This window comes from Bombus pyrosoma, linkage group LG8 (assembly GCF_014825855.1).
Source record: "Bombus pyrosoma isolate SC7728 linkage group LG8, ASM1482585v1, whole genome shotgun sequence".
Taxonomy (NCBI): Eukaryota; Metazoa; Arthropoda; class Insecta; order Hymenoptera; family Apidae; genus Bombus; species Bombus pyrosoma.
Genome location: NC_057777.1, coordinates 5516711 through 5537247, shown reverse-complemented (window position 1 = coordinate 5537247; position 20537 = coordinate 5516711). Strand labels below are relative to the sequence as shown.

Below are 20537 nucleotides of genomic sequence, written 5' to 3'. Positions count from 1 at the left end.
TCAACACAACGTTGGTAAAATGAAAATCAAATATCAAAGGCAAAGCATATTAAAATCTGTCAAATTATACGGCAAGCTTCCAATCTAACTGATCCTGATTATCATATTATCATTTAATTTCAAACAAGAATGTTTTAACTGTATAGGGTGTTTCATTTTTTCCAGTCAAAATTTGTCAATACGTTCTATGATATTATGTCATAATAAATGTAAGACGTATTATATTAATAATTATTAAAAAAACACGATAAAAATATCAAGTATGAAGAGAGCGTTGTTTAACAATACTTGGAATAACTATTGATTTTGTATTGGCAGAATGTTACGCGCTAGTAATTGAAAAAGGAACAGGTATATTAAATTAAAAATCGCATTAACATTTGTTACAAATTTTTATCGAAGCGTTGATTGATTGCTCGATACGAATTCAATTTTTTATCGTTGTCGGTTTCTTACCTTATAGGCACGATGATCGTTTTTTAAATTGATTATTAACTTGTAACGATTACACGCATTGAATTTCGTAGAATTACGATGTCCTTGTACATTTCTTGTTTTATAAACTTCCTTTCGTCCGCCACCGTATGTCCACAAAATAATATACCGTCAAATTGTATATTTAAAATAACGAAGAATTTAGTCGATGAAGTATCATGGTGAAGTGAATATCCAATATTTCAAGAGCAAAAAGACTGTAAAATAAGGATAAAGCACTCGACGTTCAAGCGGATGAAAATATTATCTCTGTTGGACGTACCGTAAAGAGCCCAATCTGTTACAGGTGCCACGGACATGCCGCACTTGAAGACACCATGATAATCCATGGCAAGCGTCATGCCCGTCGCGTATCCACCATAACTCCAGCCCCATATCGCCGTCCTGGTACGGTCGATGAACGGTAACGTGTCTTGCAAGTACCTGCAATCGACGGGGAAATCGTCTACGTGTTAGATCGCTCGTTAATGAAACCGGCCAATTCGAAACGTCACAGATTGTTCCTTTATTAAATCGTAAATTTATCAAGCCTGCTTTAATAACGAAAGACTATTTCGCTTATAGAGCTTAGAGATTTGTTTTTATCGTCCGATTTATCTCAGCTTCATTAAAACTACGACTGGAATAAAAAGATGGAGTGCAAACACGGAGGTGAAAAATGGAAAAATACATTTCATCAAATATAAGGGGTTGGAGGTATCTATTAATCCTGGTGTGTCTATCATTCTTTCGTGCGGGTAATCGAGAAAGTTGTTTTATTATATTGTGATTTTATGATTTTTCCTTCCATCGTATCGCTCAATATTGTTTTAAGTGGATGGAATTTTTCTATCGTTTTTTATCTTTTTCATATTATTCTCAGAATTTCATTCGCAGTCCATTAAAATAGTAACATGAATTCGGCGGGGATTTGAAGTGAAAGACAAATAACGATATTTTGAAAAGAATCCTCCAAAAATCCGGGTATATTGTTTAATGTTACGAGCGATAGTAGCACAGGACACACGCGGTGCACACATAGACATATTTTGGCGTCTACAGTGAGTTTGGCAAAAGTATTCGTACAGTTAGAAGATAGAAATAAAAAGAATACTATATTCAACTTCGTATCATTTAATAGTACTCTTACATTACCGCGAAAATTTGAAACATAAAACCTGACAAAAATGTATTCTTCCTCGCAAAATAAAAATATGCGCGCAAATACTTTGGTAGCCACTGTACATACGAATATTGGAATATACTAATAATTATATTCGATAATACAACAAACATCTTTGTTTTCGCCATAAGCTAAACTGAAATATAGGAAAATGTTTTTGCCTCTCGCTGTACATCAGCCGTCACGCGTGACGCCGTCGATCCAGCCGCTTCCGTTTTCGTTTCCCGACCAATCTCCAATCTCGCGCACCTTTAGAATATTCTTCCCTCGCTATTCTCTAGCTCCTTTAATCCATTTATCCACATCCATCCAGCAATTTTTATCAAATTCCTGCTGATAAAAGTAGCGGCAGGCGCCTGTGATAGTCGATCAGATCGTATTGCCAGATCGCAGTCCTAGATCCATCTTCTTTATCGTTCGAACCTTCGTGGGGAATTTTCAGTTAGATTCATCGGCCATGCGGTTACAAAAATTGGACACGTGTTTTACAAGCTGTCGGAGAAGGGGACAGGTACTCGATCCGTTGTATCTATTTTTCACCGGATGCCAGACACACAGGATCCCCTTTCACTTCCGCGAAATCCATCTTCCTCGAGGCTCGAAGGACACTCGGACTCGGATGCATAATGCATCTGCCTGGTGGAGCACTTAGGCCGGCGGACGACATTTATTTTACCACGACTATCCTTTAAAAACGATTTTTACGAGCGAGCCGAGGTAACTAAGAGGATCGCGACGCGCTTTCAAATTTTAACATCGCCCTATTCCTTTTTCCCCCTTTATCTCCCTTACTTTCTGTTAGATAGTGGTAAGCCGAACTCTGTGTTTACGGCTGGTGGTAGCTTAATGGCCATTTAGACGTTTTCCCCGTGTATTACCTTCTTCTCGATACGCTCTCTCTTTCTTTCGTTGTTCTCTTTGCGCAACCTTGTGAACATGGAAACGCGGTTGTTGATGGGAAAGAAGTTTATAAAGAGAGGATGGGAAAGTGGAACGCGAGATTCTTTGTGAGACCTTTTAGACGGTGTAACGTTGTTCTTCCCTTGGATGATGTGAGAAATATACGATTTTGTGGGATCTTTGTGCGGCTGCAGAAATTAATCTGAAACGTTGCGCTGTTTTATACGCTTCTGGGGTAATGTAGTTTCCTGTGAGTTTGTGTTTTTCGTCGTCGCAGCAGGTAATTATTATTCTTGCTAATTAACCTGATGGGTATGGTCTATGTGAAAATATAGCTTCGCTTTTGATGTTTTGTTTACACGTAGATAATCGTGGACAATGTAGGATTAAGTTTTATTTAAATGTTCATTTAACGAAATATGTTCAACGTGGATGGTGGATAACACAGAGCCCATTATCCTATTCGTAAATTCGTTCGTTTAATAGGGATAATTTACTGTGAATTAGGGACGAATCCCCTAGGGATGAATAGAAGGACGAATTCCCTAATTTGTATTAAACTACCCCTAGTTTTCTACGCTTACGTTTAATACGCTTTGTATCGAAACTGTTGCTCTTTCTAATAAATTTAATATCAATGTAATACCAATAATGTTTACCAAGGAAAGTTTATCCATACCAATATTTTTATTCCCACTGTTCCTCAAAGTATCCAATGTTTATAGTATCGTGTCATTTTTTTCACCACCCTGTACGTAGCAGAAATATACGTTTGAACAAGTGTATTCTATAAAAAACTAGATAAAGTAAAAAGTAGCATTCTTTATAAATAAAATCATGTAAGAAATATTGATCCGTACTAGAATTTTTAACCAAGCTGTTCCCAAAAATTGCTTTCCAAACATCGAATGCTAGTATCGCGTCACTCTTGCATCACTCTGTGTATAGCAGAAATATACGTTCGAAATATACAGTTACATTAACAAAAAAATAAATAAATAAATAAAGCAAAAAGCGACGCTCTCTATAAATAAAATCTTATAAAAAAAATATCGATCTAACGTTTCTATTTGTACTACACCGAAAAATTGTTTCCCAACCGGAATCACTTTTGCATCATTTTATATAAAGCAGAAAAGTATACATTTGGACAGTTTCCAAAGAAAGATCTGGGATACAGAGATCCGTCTCGGGAAACTTCTATTTCGGGAATATAGAAATCGCATACAGTGGACTTTGATTTTACCAGCTAACCCAGATCCAGTTGTAGTCAGAGTGACGCAGTGCGGAGGGAGAAGAGGTCCAGGGTGCGGTAGGAGTTTAAGGTCCTGCATGCTCGGGTCATAGTCCTTTGGGAACCGGACCGAGACATCCTGTCCACGTGTATCTCTGTGATTTCTGCACGACGTCGTACCCTGGGGCCATGCGATGGTGTCAAGGCTACTTTAAACGCGGGACCCGCGTCTGATTGGCGACAGGACATTCTACTTGCCAACTAGCAGAGTTTGGATGTCCTGTTTGTTTTGTTACATGTTCGAGAAAAGCTTCCGTTCCCTCCTTTGTACCGTCTTAGCGTTTTGAATCGTGACACAGAATATGAGAATGGGTTTCATTTAATCCTTTCGCGAATATGCTCGAAACCAGGGATTTGGATTTATTTGTCTTTTTTTCTTTTTGTAATTATCTAGGACGAAAGAGCTACTGATTATAAATATTAGGATATACATGGAAGGCATAGTTAAAAACATTTTTATATTTATTTTGTGTTGTGTTTTTATATTGTGTTGGTTACGTCTATTGGAATATGACGCGCGTACAATAACAGATTTATAATAAAATAAAATAATAAAATCTATGATAGAATAACTAGAAAATAAAAACAACGAAAAGCATTCAATTTATGCTAATTGTAAATGATATTACGAGACGTCCTAATATTGATGTCCTAGCACTGTAAATATCTTTTGACGAAATTAATGTTGACTTTTACCGAGACCGAAATGTGATTATACCGGTTGTAAAACACAGAGAATTGTGAACGTTGAAGAATTTATATCGTTACCCGATATTTATTATACGATGCCCATAATTTTCCCACGTATTTTTCCCTTCTCGATAAAACCGAAATATATCGAAAATTTCCTTCCTTTTATATGTAACAACGTGTTTAAAATTTCATTAAAAAAGTATTGGGCGTTTCGTAACGAACTTCCATCGAAATGACTGACTGAAATGTAGCTTTTAAAATGATACGTAACATTTGTGTACGTGGAATTGATAAAGCGCCGGAGAAATGACGTTACGCCACGGAACGAAGAAAATGGACGAATATTATGTTACAACTCCGTAAAAAATAGAAGGAAATACATATAACAACAAGAGTGGAGCGAAGATTGCGACAAAAATATAAAAGTGACGTAACGGTGTAATTCTCGTATCATCTTCAACTTTTCCTCGCAATTGACAGTGACAAGAAAAATGATGGAAATATGACAAAAGGAATTGCGCGCCGTATCGAACATTGAACGAAACCAAAGGATGGTTAGTATTGCTGTAAATTTCCGCTTGGTCAACTGGAAGACGCATTCGACATCCTCACTGCCAGAGAAAATACGCGATTTCCGGTCGGAAGGGGTAAAACGGAACCGGTTTCTTCGAATCTCCACCACGACCATTGTCTCGTGGCGTTTCGCGTGTTCGATAATAATAATGGTTCCACAGGGAACTGCGGACACACGAATACCCATAGAAATAGCAGAGACTCTTGCTTGGATGGATTTCTTTTTTCGCGAAATTTATTTACCTCGTAAATCGGCCAGTCAACCCCTAACCAGTTAAACTCTATTTCTACAGTTACCAATGTTTCCCCGGTTTTTTCCTCTCGTGTTTCGTTTTCCTCTCAGCATCTAAGCTTTCAGCATCGAGCATCGATTTTCTCGCCTATAGAATTTCACTTTTTTTTCGGACGATGCGCGTTGTCTTCGATCTTTAACGAGTCACTCGCGAATAAGGCCACGCTCCACTTTGCCTCGCCACTCTCGATCGATCTTATTCGCTTCTGTGTCGTGCTAAGAGTCAAATGGACCCGTAGTTGTTTGAGCGCGTTTAATATTGGACGACTAAAACGTAAAATTTCCAACAAAATGATTCGAATAAGATGTTCCCATTCTTTCCTGTGATTTCGTTTTAATGGACAGAGGGATGTTTAATATCGTAGCAAAATTTCTATCAAAAGATTGTCGTGTAAAGAAAAAAAATTATGAAAATATGAAGATCCCTTCTCTTGTAAAACTTGTATTCTACCGAAGAAATTGTTTTACAAAATAATATATAGGATATATTTATTATACATAATAGAATATATTTTACAAAATATTTCTAAAAAAATTTCAAATATTTTTACAAAAAATCATTCAGATCCTCGAAAACGCATCCTTGCAAATGCATAAAGCTTTCATGAAAAATTACGAACTGGTCATTCTGATTACTTCAACGATTCTAATCTCGAAGAAAAATGAACGAGGAAATGAGGAAAGAAAGGATCATAGGCGAATAATCTCGTTTCTCAAAATTAATCAGACCACATGGACCAATTTCCCTTATTGTTTCGGTGTCATATCTAAAAATAATCTTCACGTAGGATAAAATTGCGGAGAGATCGTGAATTACTATTTCTCGTCACTTAGCAGGCATGATCGAAGAGAATCGTTAGTTTAAAGTGCCTAGCGTGGTCTGGAGTTTAATCAAAGTTTCGAAAGCTCGGCTGCATTCGTGCCTGAGGCCGATTGACGTATCGGAACCCCTATTCCAACCCTGACGAATGAATCGAGAAGGTTTGGTTTCTTCGATTCGCGGAATGGTTTTTCTTTAATTAGGATCTACGAGATTCCACCTTTGAATACCTGATTTAACTCATAGGGGAATTAGGTTCACGTACGAATCTGGCACGATCACCCTCGACTAACACGAAAATCTCTGCCACGGTAATTTCAGGAAATCAACGAAGTTTCCAAACTTTCGAGCACTTTCAACCCCTTCGACTATCTGCCTCTCTAATCTTGCGACGATGAACAGTTCGCCACTCAATAGACAAAATTGTACGATGATTTTTTGACGATTATTCGATGATATAAACAGTCTGTAAGTAAGTAATATAAATGTAAAAAATAATTGCTCGAAAAGTCGATAAAGCATTGCTAAAAATCGTACGTGAAAATCTATTCGCTTGAAAATTAATTCGCTCATTCGTTGCATATCTTCGTTTGTCTATTCTTGTCAAATAGTGTTTGTTACACCTTAATACTTAGTTCCGTTAATTTTTAGTATTTTTTTACCGTATTACACCCTTTATTTCGGATTTGTATCTTTTATCGCGCGGTTTATACGTGGAAAGAAAACTATGTTGAATTTCAATTCTGGAATGAAACATGGCTGCAAATTACATGTAAATAGGAGAAGGCAGATTTCATATTATATCCCAAATATGTTACACATGCAGAATGTTTCGGAAAGTTGATCATAGTACGTAATATCTCATAAAGCGTATCATATTATATTTTCTCACTACATAATTTCCGGGTCAACGACTTCTTAAAATCACGAAGTATAATGTATAACTAAGTTTTCACATTAGAAAACCTTCATCTGTTAATAACATTTTTCGAATCTATTATCTTTCTCTTATCTTTCTTCAAAAAAAAAAAAAAAAAGAAGAAAGAAAGGGAAGGTTCTCGTGTTAAATACTAGTCAAGGCCAGGAAAGCAATCGCGGTGGATGGCAGAGTCGATCGCAAACATCGGACGACAAGGGTTAAGTTTGTTCTCGCGCCCCCTATTTTTTCACGCCGCCACTCTTTTTTCGGTTTTTCCCTCCACTCTTCTCTGCCGGCTTGTTTTTCCACTCGTTCCTGTATTTTATTTCCTTCCCTTCCTCTTTCCTTTTTCAATTAAGAGCTACTTCGACATACGCAAATTGACACACATCGGATCGAATAAAAGAGAAAATACAGGAGAAAGAGAGAGCAGAGGGTGAACATGGTAAATTGAAATCCGAGGCTCTCGAAAATAATCGAGCCGTCGTTTTTTCCGACGAACGCGTCCTCTCCATCTCCTCGAGCATCGCGCTGAAATATTTCACCCCTATCCGCCGCTGGCATTGTGATCCCGCATTTTAACGGAACAACCAACCAAAGGCGGGTGCCTCGGCTGAATTGATCCACCGCAAAAATATTCTTTTTTCCAACTAGCGGCAATCTTTTCTTTCTTTCGTATTCACCGCCCATTCCTCTTTTCCTTCTAGTCGCCGATTTTCGCTTCATCTTTATCTCGTTCGCTGTCGAAAAACGAATCCGAGCTAATGAAACATCGTGGAATAAGAAATTTGGAAGATCACTTGTCGCAATGTGGTCTCGATCTGATCTCTTTTAAACACTTTCGTGTACGATTCTTACTGTTCTCAAATTTTGCCCATTTCTGGCAATCGCGGCGATCTTTGCCTTTGTCGAGGTAGACATTAGTCACGGTGGATAGTTTTTAATCTTCTTGTCCAGTTAGAAAATACGTTTCGTGGCTGCTGAAAGTTTCCAATTAAAAAGTAACTGTGTCGTATCGTTGGGACAAAAAGTTTCTGAAAATAAGAATTACAAGTATACACTGCTAATATGCACCGTATTTTTGCTTAGAAATCTGCGTACTTTATATGAAAGCTTTGCAAGAAAAATTCTATCGAAAATAAAATTAATTGAAAAATTAATCAAATTAAGAGTTAATTTAAAATACAAAAATAAAATTAATCAAAAACAACTCGAATAACTGGATAATTTATATCGAGATAGAGCTATAATCTACGCCGAAAACTTTTGACAGCCGGCGTAATCAAAGCGAAAGGGGCACGAGCGAAACTCTCACTACCATTTGCTTATTCTTCTGCTGATTATTCAAATATTATATTTGTCATTATGAAGTGAAACGGAACAATCAAGGGACTATCTTTTATCGTCGCGAATAATCGTATTCCACGTAGTTTGTGTACTCAACTGTTTCCGACACCGGTTCGTGCCACTTTGTGGCACTGTGTGTAATTAACTTCGACGCCGGTCTGGTAGATGTTGAAGACGCACAGAGATCAAAGGGAGGGAAGACAGGCGAGAGAGATAATACATCCGCACCAGAAAATCCTTGCAGTTGATATTGCATTTAAATGTAACAATAATACATCTCAATTCGTTCTTGTTATTAACGTGTCATTCTCAGTTAATTGTCTCGTCCATTTTCTTCCTCTCCATTCTTATATTCTAACTTCCTCTCTCTCTCTCTCTACCTGTGTTTCACACTTGTTTCACACTTGTTTCACACTTTGTATTTCTTTTCCCTCGCTTTTTCCCCGTGCGTCATTTTTTACTCGCTCTTTATGTTATTTAGCTCTCTGTACCTCGATTTCGTTTCGCTTTCCGTTTTTCGTCTCTCCTCGCAGTTCTCGTTAAACATTCCGACTTCGCGAGATTTCTACGTCTGCGACTTCTCGCATTATTGTTTTATGCATTTAACTGGAGATGCTACAGCCGAAGATAATCAGAGCTCGTGCAAACGATGATGATTCGTTTCTCATTTACGTAATAATATTTCTAACGAGCCACGATCCATTTCATACTGATTCGTAATTAAGGGTGGATAGATTTTTTCGAAGATCTGTTGCCCCGTCCCTCGATTGTCTGCTAGAACTTTGGCAATAGTTATTCGTCGTAACGAGTATTTCATCGAAAATCAATTTTACAATCTTCCAATTTTCCACAATTACCTTCAACGAATCAGTTCCGATCGATAGACATTAGCAACTAAAAAGAGTGGAAAATTAAACCCCGTCGTACTCGCTTGGAACACTAGTTTCTGTATTGCCAGATATTTTTTAACAACTTCATTATCTTCTAACGAAAGTATGAAAAAGTTGCTGCGAGAAATGACGCCCGTTCTTTGGATATTTTCGCGTGTAAGTTCGCGCGAAGTTTCAAGCATTAAACATTGTTAGATAAGCGCAACAGTTTAGTTATATAAAATCCCTATTCGAGTTCATCGCGAAAAGCAGATAACAAGCTCCATTTCTAAAACGAAAGCTGGAACGAAACCCCGCTGCTATTCATGTAGAGACATCGTGTCGAATTCATCGTTCCCCGATGTAAACGTAATATTCATCCCCTTCGATCCGCACCTAAATGGATCTCGGAGCCCCGATGGAAAAAAGAATTTATCTCTCGATCACAGGGTCGGTTATTCACCGATCAAGCGTACCAGGAACAGCAACATCGTTGGTTCGATGACGGAACAAAGGCCAGGAAAAAACCACTGGGAAAACGAGTTCCAGAGTAGCTGACAAGGGTGGAAGAATAGGGGCGCGTGAAACCACGACACGGGCTAGATACTGATGAAACTAATTTGTTGTTTCTTCTGGAAATTCTATTCGACCCATTTCTTCGCGGATAAACGTGCAACATTTTTAGGAATTATTTAATTGTACCTTTTCAGGGATTAGCTAGAATTTTTCCGTAATTACGAGAATGTAACGAAAACAAGAGACGACATAGTTGCTGGTATACTGGGTATTTTATAATGAACGTGATAATTAGACCGTGAATGTTTGTGGAAATTCCTATTTTTATGAAGCTACGTAATTCGGGAAATAGAAGGAATTTGGTTCATTCAAAAAAATGTTATACGGAATTCTATGGTGCAAAAATATTTTGTCGTGAATAGAGTATACATATATACATGAAATAAAATATAATGAAAACAGGAGACGTAGCCAGAGAAATATTTGATATTCTATAGAAAATGTAATAATCAGAGTAGAGATATTTATGCAAATTCCTATTTTCACGAAGACAAAATTAGAATTTTCAAGCAGAGATTTGTTTCGTCGATAAAAATATTACGGTAGTGAAAAGAAAATTTGAAATTGGTTGTACGTATACAAGTATTGGTGATCTTTGTATTAGACTTTTGCTGCTACGTTGATAATAATCTAGAATATATTCTGGAATATACACGGTGTTTCAGCAACTGAACCAAGCTACGACTCTCAAAGCCAATCCAGTGCTCTTCTTTTTCGCACGATAAATTCTACGAAATTAGAGCTTTTCGAATTTTCTAAACTAGTCAATTTTCAACCTATGTAAGTGCCTTAATCAATTATCCCTTTTCACGCTATAACACCTGATTTAGTACTGAATATGTTAAACAATTCTCTATCAACGTTCCATTATATAAATAATGCCTCTAAAAATACGAATCCCCATAAATATCCGCCATCAAGTAACAACAAATCTCCCTACTTTCTCGTCTCATCGAAGATAACCCCTCCGAAGGAGAAGCTCTTTTATTTATCGATTCTATCAACCATTTCCTGTCGGAATTCATCGCGAGAATGTCATTCCCATCGCTAGAACAAACGACAGACAGAGAGAGATTGATAGGGATCGCAAATCGGCCGAAGGAGTAGGAAAGAAAAAAGAGAAGAAAAAAGAAAAAGGGAGGGAAGAAGCAAAACTGAAAGAGGGGCGACACTGGGGATGAGAAACGTCGATAAAAAAGTGAACGATGTGGGTGTGGAGTTATGCTTGGAAAAAAAAGACAGTGAGCAAGGTGAATAGAAAATAACGAGTGAAAAATGAAAGAAAATAAAAAGGGTAAAAAACAAGGACAAAAAGAAAGGGGGGTAAAAAATTAGGCGCGAAAGAAGGAAGAATCGAGGAACGAGAGGGGCAAAGAATGAAATAAAGAGGGTTGGAGGATGGTGACAGGGACGCAGGCTCGACAACACCCCGTGCAATAGGCCAAAGGTTAAAGAGAGCTAGCCGATTCCGCAATCGCTTGGCTGACTTCCAATTTCACGACTCGCTTTTTACTGGCTGAACGCGCTGCGACGCGCCAGCAAAACATTGCAACGTGGATACCAGCTTCTAAGTTGGCCAACAGAAGCGCTGCTCGACCATAGAACGCTGAATACCATCCCACGAAATATACCTCACGGTTCTCCGCGTGCATCCGTCCGCCGTTTCGACGGCGATCCTCCCTCAAGATAACCGAACCGGAATCAATAACTGCCGGAAGATAAGCGCGCCTCCTCGTGCAACTGACCGATAAACTGTCGCTTCTATCGATTTTACTACCCCTGATCGATTTCTTGTTTTCTTCTGCTCGAATTTTAGAGGGAGCTCCTTTGGGGGTATACATTTGGTGATTAATGGGATCGAGAAAACGAAGATCGTTTAGGGTACATGATTTCATTTTGGCGATATCAGGGAGAAGAGAACATTGGCTGGCTGTTGAAAGATGTATTCTTCGAAGTTTAGGCAATCTCTTCAAGTCTGTCGCGTTTCTTGCGACAGTTTCCATCGGAGAAAATTTCTCAAGTGTGAGGTAAACACGAGAATCGTTGAATTCTCGTTCCAATCGTACAAGGTTTCTTCTTGGTTGAAATGAAAGCGATGTCCAGAAATAAAAGACTCTAGTATTATAGATAAGGACTGAAAATTATAAATTAGTCACTTTAGTTAATTCAGTATTAATTAACTACTTTTCCATAAATATTCACAATGAAATATAAATTTTCATTCCAGCAACAATCCACAGACCCACAAACTGTGCCAAACTAATTCCAAATTGATCACGAAAGAAAGGAGACTCATCGCGGCGACTCGAATTCGTTGGAGTAGTAAGGTTTCGTCGTGGCGCTAGTTTGTTAGGTGGATTAGCGGATTACCGCGTCGGCTGGCGATAAGTCAGCGTCTGGCACGACGACGGAACGGTTCCCCTATAATTAGATTCGCTAGCTAGCTGCACTGGGAATTCTAAGAAACCCACAACCATTTACTCTGTTGTTCGCGCTGTTCGAAAAATCGCGTCTTTTTCGCGTTTCTTCGTTCTATGGTAGCCAGCAGCTCGTGGATGTGTTGCGCGGCGCAAACGAAAAATAGGAGTATTTGAATTTCGAGGTTGGAGAATGTGGGGAACGGGGACGAGACGAAAAACGAGGCTGTCGTTTCTGCGTCGTTAATTTTGCACGCGTCGCGGTTTCAGTTCCGCGCCGCGACGATGCTTGGCAACTTTTTCGCCCCATTCTAACCCTCTCTGTTGGCTGGCGATCACTGTCCCACGAATTCACGTGTAATTTTGTCCATCTCGCTCGTTTTTATTGTAGTTTCGAGCGACCAGTGTTGGTACAGTTCGACTCGAAATTAATTCATTCTGAATTTCGAGTTTGAAGAACTTTGGAGATAAATATACAGTACTGTGCAAATAGAACTTCTAGCTTATTTATGATGGTTATCTTGAAACTGCGAGTCGTTGCGTATTTATAGGAAATTCAATGAAATAACAGGAGACTCAGATAATGGATTTACGATAAATATTCATTTTATACTAGCCGAGGATAATATAACGGATTTTCCACTCGTTTTCGCTTTATTTATTTCTAAAAGATTACTAGGTTACGGATATTTATGAATTTAGAAGAACTTCAGAGATATAAAAATACTAAAAATGCACGTAACGTGCAAAAATATATGAAATATATAACAACGCACAATATTTAACAGGTAGAGCAATTTTCTACCTAAGTTTCATCTTTTTGATTATATTAACTTATCGCTTAATTTCCGTCTCCTACGAAATACATTTATTTATTAATTAGACCAAGAATTTGACACAACCTTGCACAATTTACATGAAATGGCAAAAATGGTGAAAATGGCAACTAACAAATTTCTCTTTCAACCCATTTTCAAAAACCTGGCCCTTTAGAATGTCAAAAAGTAGAGCAACTTGGATAATTTTTTTAATAGGATAATTCACGCTGCGTCGCCGACGATACTTTCCAGGATTTCGATTTACAGAGCTGACTGCGGTGTAACGTTCGCGTAGCGTTTGGCTGGTTTGATAAAGCGGCGTTAAATTTGTACAGCACCTGTTAAATTCGCATTCTATCAATCGAATAAATCAACCGATCGACAGAGAGAGAAAAGTGAAAGGAAAAAAGAAAACGAGCCAGAGACAGGTGGGGGGGCACGTCATAAATTGACTTATCTCGATGTCGGCCGCAATATCGGTTCGCAGAGTCGTTCGAAATCATAAAAAACCAACCAGCCCGCACAAATATAAATCGGCCTCCCTTTTGTTGACGTACGAGCATTAAAAATGCATAGAATAACAAGGGCAGTGCGTCTTTTTGCATTTAAAGCGACCGGAAGCGGTACTCGATAAATTGCACCCGGGGACATTTTACATGTAAATAGAGAAAATGCGAGGGTGCGAGCGTGACAGGGAATGGATCGTAGAACAACGAAATTAGGGGCGTCGCGATCAAAGCCGCTGCGAACGGCACACGATGAAACTACGACATTAAAATCCATTTACATTTTTCACCATCACATCCACCACGAATCACTGACACCGCCAATATTCCCTGATGAAAAAAGCAAATTACACCAGGCATATTTAAAATTTAAAGCACTATCCTGTTTAAGATGCAAACACGGTTTTTCTAACGGCCAACCCGATTAATCCCAGCCCTTTATATACACGGTGCCTAAAACCGATCACGAGCAACCATGACCAGAGTAAAAAAGTCTCCCGTGTTTCGCGAATAGCCTTGGTTCTTCGTAACTTTTACTAAACTTTTAATAAACATTCTTCTTAGATACAGAGACGACGAATTTATAGTAAATCGATTTAGAATACCCTCGTTAGGACAGAATTACAATCGCGTTATTATATATATATATATATAAACTTCCTGTTCGGCTCGAATTAGGTTCGGCCCTCGAGTTGAAATTACAATTCTATCAGCACTTGAGATGCCTTACGAAAGAACGAAATAGACTCGACCGTATCAGACGGCAGGTAGCATGCAAAGTAACCAGGATTCTTCTTTTATGGAAGGAATCTAGACAGTGCTCACCTGGTTACGTTGATTTGATCAGCGATCTCGACGGTTCCCAAGTTTCGATATCCAGCGAACAGCATGCCGTTGTCCATTAGACCGGAACCACGGCCGTCGATCGTTGCATAGATGATACTCTTGTTCGTTACAAGGTACGTGCCCCAATCGACATTGAACTTCTCCGTGACTTGATACGAATCTGGACCTCCGTATCTGTCGTAAGAAAATTCCTGATAAATTCAAATACTCCGGTGGATGATTATTGCTCCTGGGGTTATAGCATTGCGAAGAGATTGGATTAGATCAGGCTGAGGTCTATAGTTTGTTTCAGAATTGGTAGAACAATCGACGATAATTGCAATACACATTATCGTGTTTCGTGTTTTCTTTATACAGGATCTCCTTGCACGATGATTCAACAGCTGATAATATTAGTGAACTGATGAGTTTGCTTCGCGAAGTTTATTCGTTTTAAAAAATAATAAAAATATTTGTAACTTTCGAGGAAATTTGTAAAAAGTTGTAACGTAGAACACGTTATGTAAATGTAGGTTAAATAGTATCGAAGCTAATGACGTTTTATTCATGGAGAAAGCTTATAGGAAGTAGTATAACGCAATTTTGATCAGACCGAAACATTATCGAAGAGATAATATTGCCATTAATATGGAAAAGATTCTGAAGTAGTAGTATGAGAAATATAAATTATATGCATCAACAATTTAACTAATTGATAATTAAATGATATACTGTGGTATTTATAAGAAATGAATAAATTGTCACATCGTGTAACGCCATTATGAATTGCTATAATATAATGTATCGATGTAATGAGGTTCGGTATCTCCAATAAATTTCATTTGATCTTTTGATTGAATTTACGAGCGTATAACATCGCGCGGATAATATTTGTCAAAATACGATCGAATGAAATTATGTAGTTTCGCTTTTGCCCTTTCCCTTTTTATCTTTAATTTAATCAGAGTTGGATAATCGAATTTACGTCGTTTGGGTGCTGGAGACTGTAAATTTTCTATTTTCAATAGTAGCACGCACACACGAATATCAGACAATTATCAAACAATTTCAGCCGAATAGACGAAGAAAACCTAATTCAATTATTCACTTTAATTCAATCATTCAATCGAGTCGTGCGTTTCTATTTATACACAGTCTAATTCGTTTGCAACGAGTTTCGTCGTACAATCCAATTTTCGAAACTCGAATTAACGTCTGGCCGAGTTCGGCCTCGATCAAATTTATCAATTAACCTGTCCAACAATTCATCGTAACTTTATTCGTTTTTCTTTCTTTCTTTTCGTCGTTTCTCTCGTATATCTCGGCAAACGTTCGACCAAGAAAAATATCGGTTTTAACCCTGCCATTCTCTCCCGATTAATATAACTCGAAATAAAAATTATATCGCAACGGATATCGTATCTTTGAATATTTATAGATATCGAAATTTTACGTCTACTTTTTGTGCATTTTCCGTTTCTTAACGGCAAAGATATTATTGCGTGCTTTTGTTCGTCTCGTAATTATGAAGCAAAGAAAAATCGAGGGGAACAAGGTTCGTTTAATCGATTTATGCGACTCATCAGTGGGACGCACGGAAAGAATACGCGGCGGTTTCACGCGAGACCTCGATTTTCATATTCGACTCGCTAATTAAATCCCAGAGCGGATTCATCAAAATTCAGAAGGCGCGTTTACACGGAGTCGAATGAATTTCACGACGATATTCCCGAACGTTTCGCGACACCTACTGATAGGGCAGATGGCGGCAAAAAATTTTTGATAAATGACACGCTGCTAGTGACGCGGCCAACGCGCCACCCGAGTATTTTCCGCGCGCGTTTCTTTCTTTTTCTCCATTCGGCACGAATAATTCCGATCCGCTTCGAAGACATTAAAGCGTATTCATGGCGGCCTCCAGCATTTGCATACGCGGAAAAAAAGGGACAACTGCGCGAACGGAACATCCAGGGAAATCAAGCTCGATTTTAAACGTTTTCTCTATTTTTACACAGAAAAAAAAAATAGAAAGAAGAACGAAAGGGAAGAGAGATATATAATAAGGAAGGGTTATTTCAGTCACTCGAGCTTTAACATCTTAATATTCAATTACGAACTTTCCATAGAATAATGAAATTCCAATACTTGCAGACACTGTTATGAATATATTGTGCGTGTTATACGAAACGTTTAGAAATTTCATTAACACTATTATGAGACTCGACTATCAGGATTATATTGGTAAAGTTTGAAACCAACCTAAGGGTATTCGTAGAAATTACAAGACATTTAACGCAAGTATACATTTCGTAGAGATCGCCAAAGTTAATTACCCATTATTATTATTAATTTAACACCTGTTATATATTTAAAACGTCTATTCTCTTCGTATATAGATTTTTTATTGAATATGTGCGTTTGCAATAAATACCTTGTAGCTTCTAATATATACATTTTCAGATTGTTTTTAAATGTAACCAATATAATTATAACAGTTGTATCTCGTTACAGTATTAATGAAATTTTAAAATCTTTTACACAACATAGACGATATGGACGCAGGAGTCTCCTATGGCGAGCGTCTCTAAATTAAACACAAACCAATTTCCATTTATTTCGACCGCTAGAAAGTACCAAAAGTGCTAAAAGCGTCGTAATATTTTCTTAACCTTTTGTAGCTTGACTCAAATAATAACTTCTTAACTACCTTCCTCCAGGACTCCTTGATGTTATTCGTGGTTTTAGTCTTACGAACGGTTACCCTGTGTCCGTCTATCCGTGTGCAGGAATGAGATTACTCACACGAAAATCAGCATGGGATATTTGGTGGCGCCCGACAAATCAGCATTTGGTGGAATCAGTAGTCTGACACGGGCCTCAAATCCTCCGGGAACCGGCACCTTGTAACGGCGCACCACCGGTTGCGATTTCTCCGCGATAATCTCGGAAACCGCCTCGTTCTCCTCCCATGCCAGCAACTTCGAAGAATCCTGAAAAAGCGAATTGCATAGAAATGTGACAAACATCGTCCCCATAGAGATAAAGTAGAGAAAGTCAATTTTCCAAGTCGAATTAAATTTCATTTTTATTACATTAGTGTTATAAGTAATATTTTACATAGTTTTACATTTTTCTTAATTACGTTTACCGTATTTCATAGAATTTTGTTATCACTACATATACATCCGTTATGTTTGAAATACCACAAATGGTATCACTCGTTACTTTGATATTAAATTTTACATTAATTGAATTTAAATACATGTTTAAAGCTGAGCAATTCTGATATACATGAGAAATGGTACAGATGAAAATGTATGTTTAGAGTTTATTACGCTTATTAAGAGGAGGACGCGAGCAAACTACGAAGCACTAGCGTACAAAGTAGATTTAATATTATATTAATATCTTGTTGATCCTCCCTTTCCGTAGGCGAGGACAATATGCAATTTTCTTAGGATTATTTCGTTATTTCGTTCTAAGATCTTTGTCAGCAAAACGTGTATCAAGGATGTATCCTGGATATTCTTTGCGAATACGTTCAAATACCAAAGAAACTAAAAATCTTGCTTGTAATCATTTTTCTTGATATCACGAATACATAAATTCTTACGGTAATATTTCAATAGAGTGTCATTCTAATTATAAAATACGCATGGACTCATTGGAACCATGTTAAGAGAAGAAAGTGAATAGTAAAATTGTAACAGAGAAATCTCTGGCAAAAAATTATTCAAAGGAATTTGCATAAGAATCGTTGCTACCGAAACGTGATAATTATCTTTAGCCAAATAATATTTTTCGTTTCGAGCATTTTTCTGTCTCCTCGCTTTCCTTTTATTTTTTTACTCGTCTCTAAAGGTAAAGTATTACCATTTGGTAGATGGCCCAAGATTTTTGCTCAGTGCTCTATGTATTAGAAGCTATCGAAGATTCTCGGTTCACGGTCGTTCAATATTTATCCAAATAGTGGGTTGGAACGGTTGGTAGAAAAACAGTGGCGTCTAAGTTTCAATCGATACCGAAAGGCGTCTCGCCATCCTCTCAAAGGACCTCTTCCAACTTGGACCCTTAATTTACCCTTATTTTACTACACGGCGCCACCTTCTGCCGCCAGAGGATTTTCCACGGCGATTCCTATTCCCTGAACTTTTCGCCTACCCGTCGATTCTTACACACACATACTGCTTCGATTTACCATCTACTGTCCTTGATAGAATCTACTAAGTAGTTAGTCCACTAGCTTTCCACCGCCAGCTTCACCAATTTTCTCTCTTTAAGCCTTCTCTTCTTCGTTTTACGAACCCTCGAGGAATTATTTCAACGAGGAACATATATCTCGCGAGACAGTGGAAATAGAAGAAAGAATACTAAACAGCAGCAGAGTTTACGTTATCTCTTATTCGTGGTTTCGTACGTTCACGTTCTGTGAATTTTCGAGATTTAACGATACGAGGCTACACTTTGTAGATTAATCTGTCAATTGGATTTCCTTTTAACAAGAATCTCATTATAAAATTAAAACGTAATAAGAGGCAAATCAATTTCAATTTGGGATATAAAGTCGCACGGGAACAACGAGCAATGTCAGTTTTAAAAAATTTTCAACCTAACGTTTGATCGTACGCTCTCGCGAGTGTCTTTTTTTTATCGCTGGCTATGTCGTACGAATTTTCTAAATTTTACGGTGATTTTACTAGAAATTGAGGTGTACCTATGACGTACCTTTTGCGCAAAATCGCAAGAAACAGCTGAAAATTACGTAGGATCGAACGAAGAATAACACGTTCTATTTTGATATAATATTTATGAGGGATATTACACGTATGTTGAAAAATATATCTTGGTTTTTTGAAAAATGCTGAAACTTGACACTCTCCATTTTTTCCGTGCTCCTTTCATATGATATATAAATTGCGGATGTTTATGCGAATCCATATTTTTATTAAGATAATTAGAAAAATGAAATTTAGGATAGAGAATTATTCCACGTATTACTATAACGAATATTATCTGCACGTTTTATATATTTCCTCCAAATGAAGAAATATCATGTTAAAAGGATGGAAGACAAATTTCCTGCGAAAAACAAAGTTCAACCCTTATCGCGGCGACTTAAAATCGAAGGCTTTGCCCTGCGATCTTATGAACAGATGACCCAACTTTTAAGCCATCATGCATCAACGTCGAGCACGTACATACGCCTTACGTCAGGCGAGAACCATCGCCGAATTTAATGTATTATTCTGCTCGTTTAATCTTCCAGTCGGCTCATAGACTTACCGAGCCGCTTCTCCAGAGTTTCCACGCGATTGATTCAAAATTTATAAATCGCCCGAGCAGACCAACACCTTGGTGTATTAGTTGATAGAATCACTCTCATTTTCTTGTCTTTGATATTCGAATGCCGATGGGACATCGCGGGATAAATTCGACACAGCAGATCACGATTTTCGTCTGTTTCGTTGCTTTCACACTTGTTCGACGTCTTTGGACGTAAGAAATTGTAATTTTTAAAATTTGAATTGCTCATGTTTAATTCCTCGCCTTTATGCAGCTCTTCGATTTTCATGTTTCAGTATTGTTCTCGTTTTAACAAACACAAAGACTTTCGATACTTTAAAATCTGGAAAGATCTTTCGCATAAAATCGAAAGGAATAATTACTGGCACGTTTCCATCGAATATAAGAAACTTTTTATTAATTGAAAAATAACTCTACGAGTGGCTACAAAGGACCACCAAGATAAATAGAATAAGATTGCTAAATATAAATTACCATTCCGAGTACTTAATTAAACAGTCGAGATGATGAAAGATCGATGGCCCTAAAACTCAAGTTTCTACAAATCTAATAAATCAGTCAATCGACTTCAATTTATTTCCACTAGTGTCCACTCCTTTCCTGTGTTTTCTTCACACATCCCTGCAGTCTATATATCTTTTCTACCACTCACTTTCTCTTTCTGTAAATTTCGCTCTCCGCGCGGCCATTTATCTTGACTTTCAACCGTTCCTCTCTATTTCCTCCA

The 20537-nt window shown here is 37.8% G+C and overlaps 1 protein-coding gene across 10 annotated transcripts in view; it reads right to left on the bottom strand.

The window, feature by feature from the left end:
- Positions 1 to 20537, bottom strand: part of LOC122570308 (venom dipeptidyl peptidase 4-like) — a 296735-nt gene that overhangs the window by 7128 nt on the left and 269070 nt on the right. For 7 of the 10 annotated variants that reach the window (XM_043732434.1, XM_043732433.1, XM_043732436.1 and 4 more), the window contains 3 exons: positions 17309 to 17496; positions 14507 to 14701; positions 758 to 918 (listed from right to left, as the gene is read on the bottom strand). In XM_043732434.1, coding sequence (XP_043588369.1) covers positions 758 to 918; positions 14507 to 14701; positions 17309 to 17496 — 544 coding nt within the window. Of the gene's footprint in view, positions 1 to 456; positions 693 to 757; positions 919 to 14506; positions 14702 to 17308; positions 17497 to 20537 lie in introns of all 10 variants that reach the window. The other 3 variants (XR_006317782.1, XR_006317783.1, XR_006317781.1) reach the window with 2 other exon arrangements.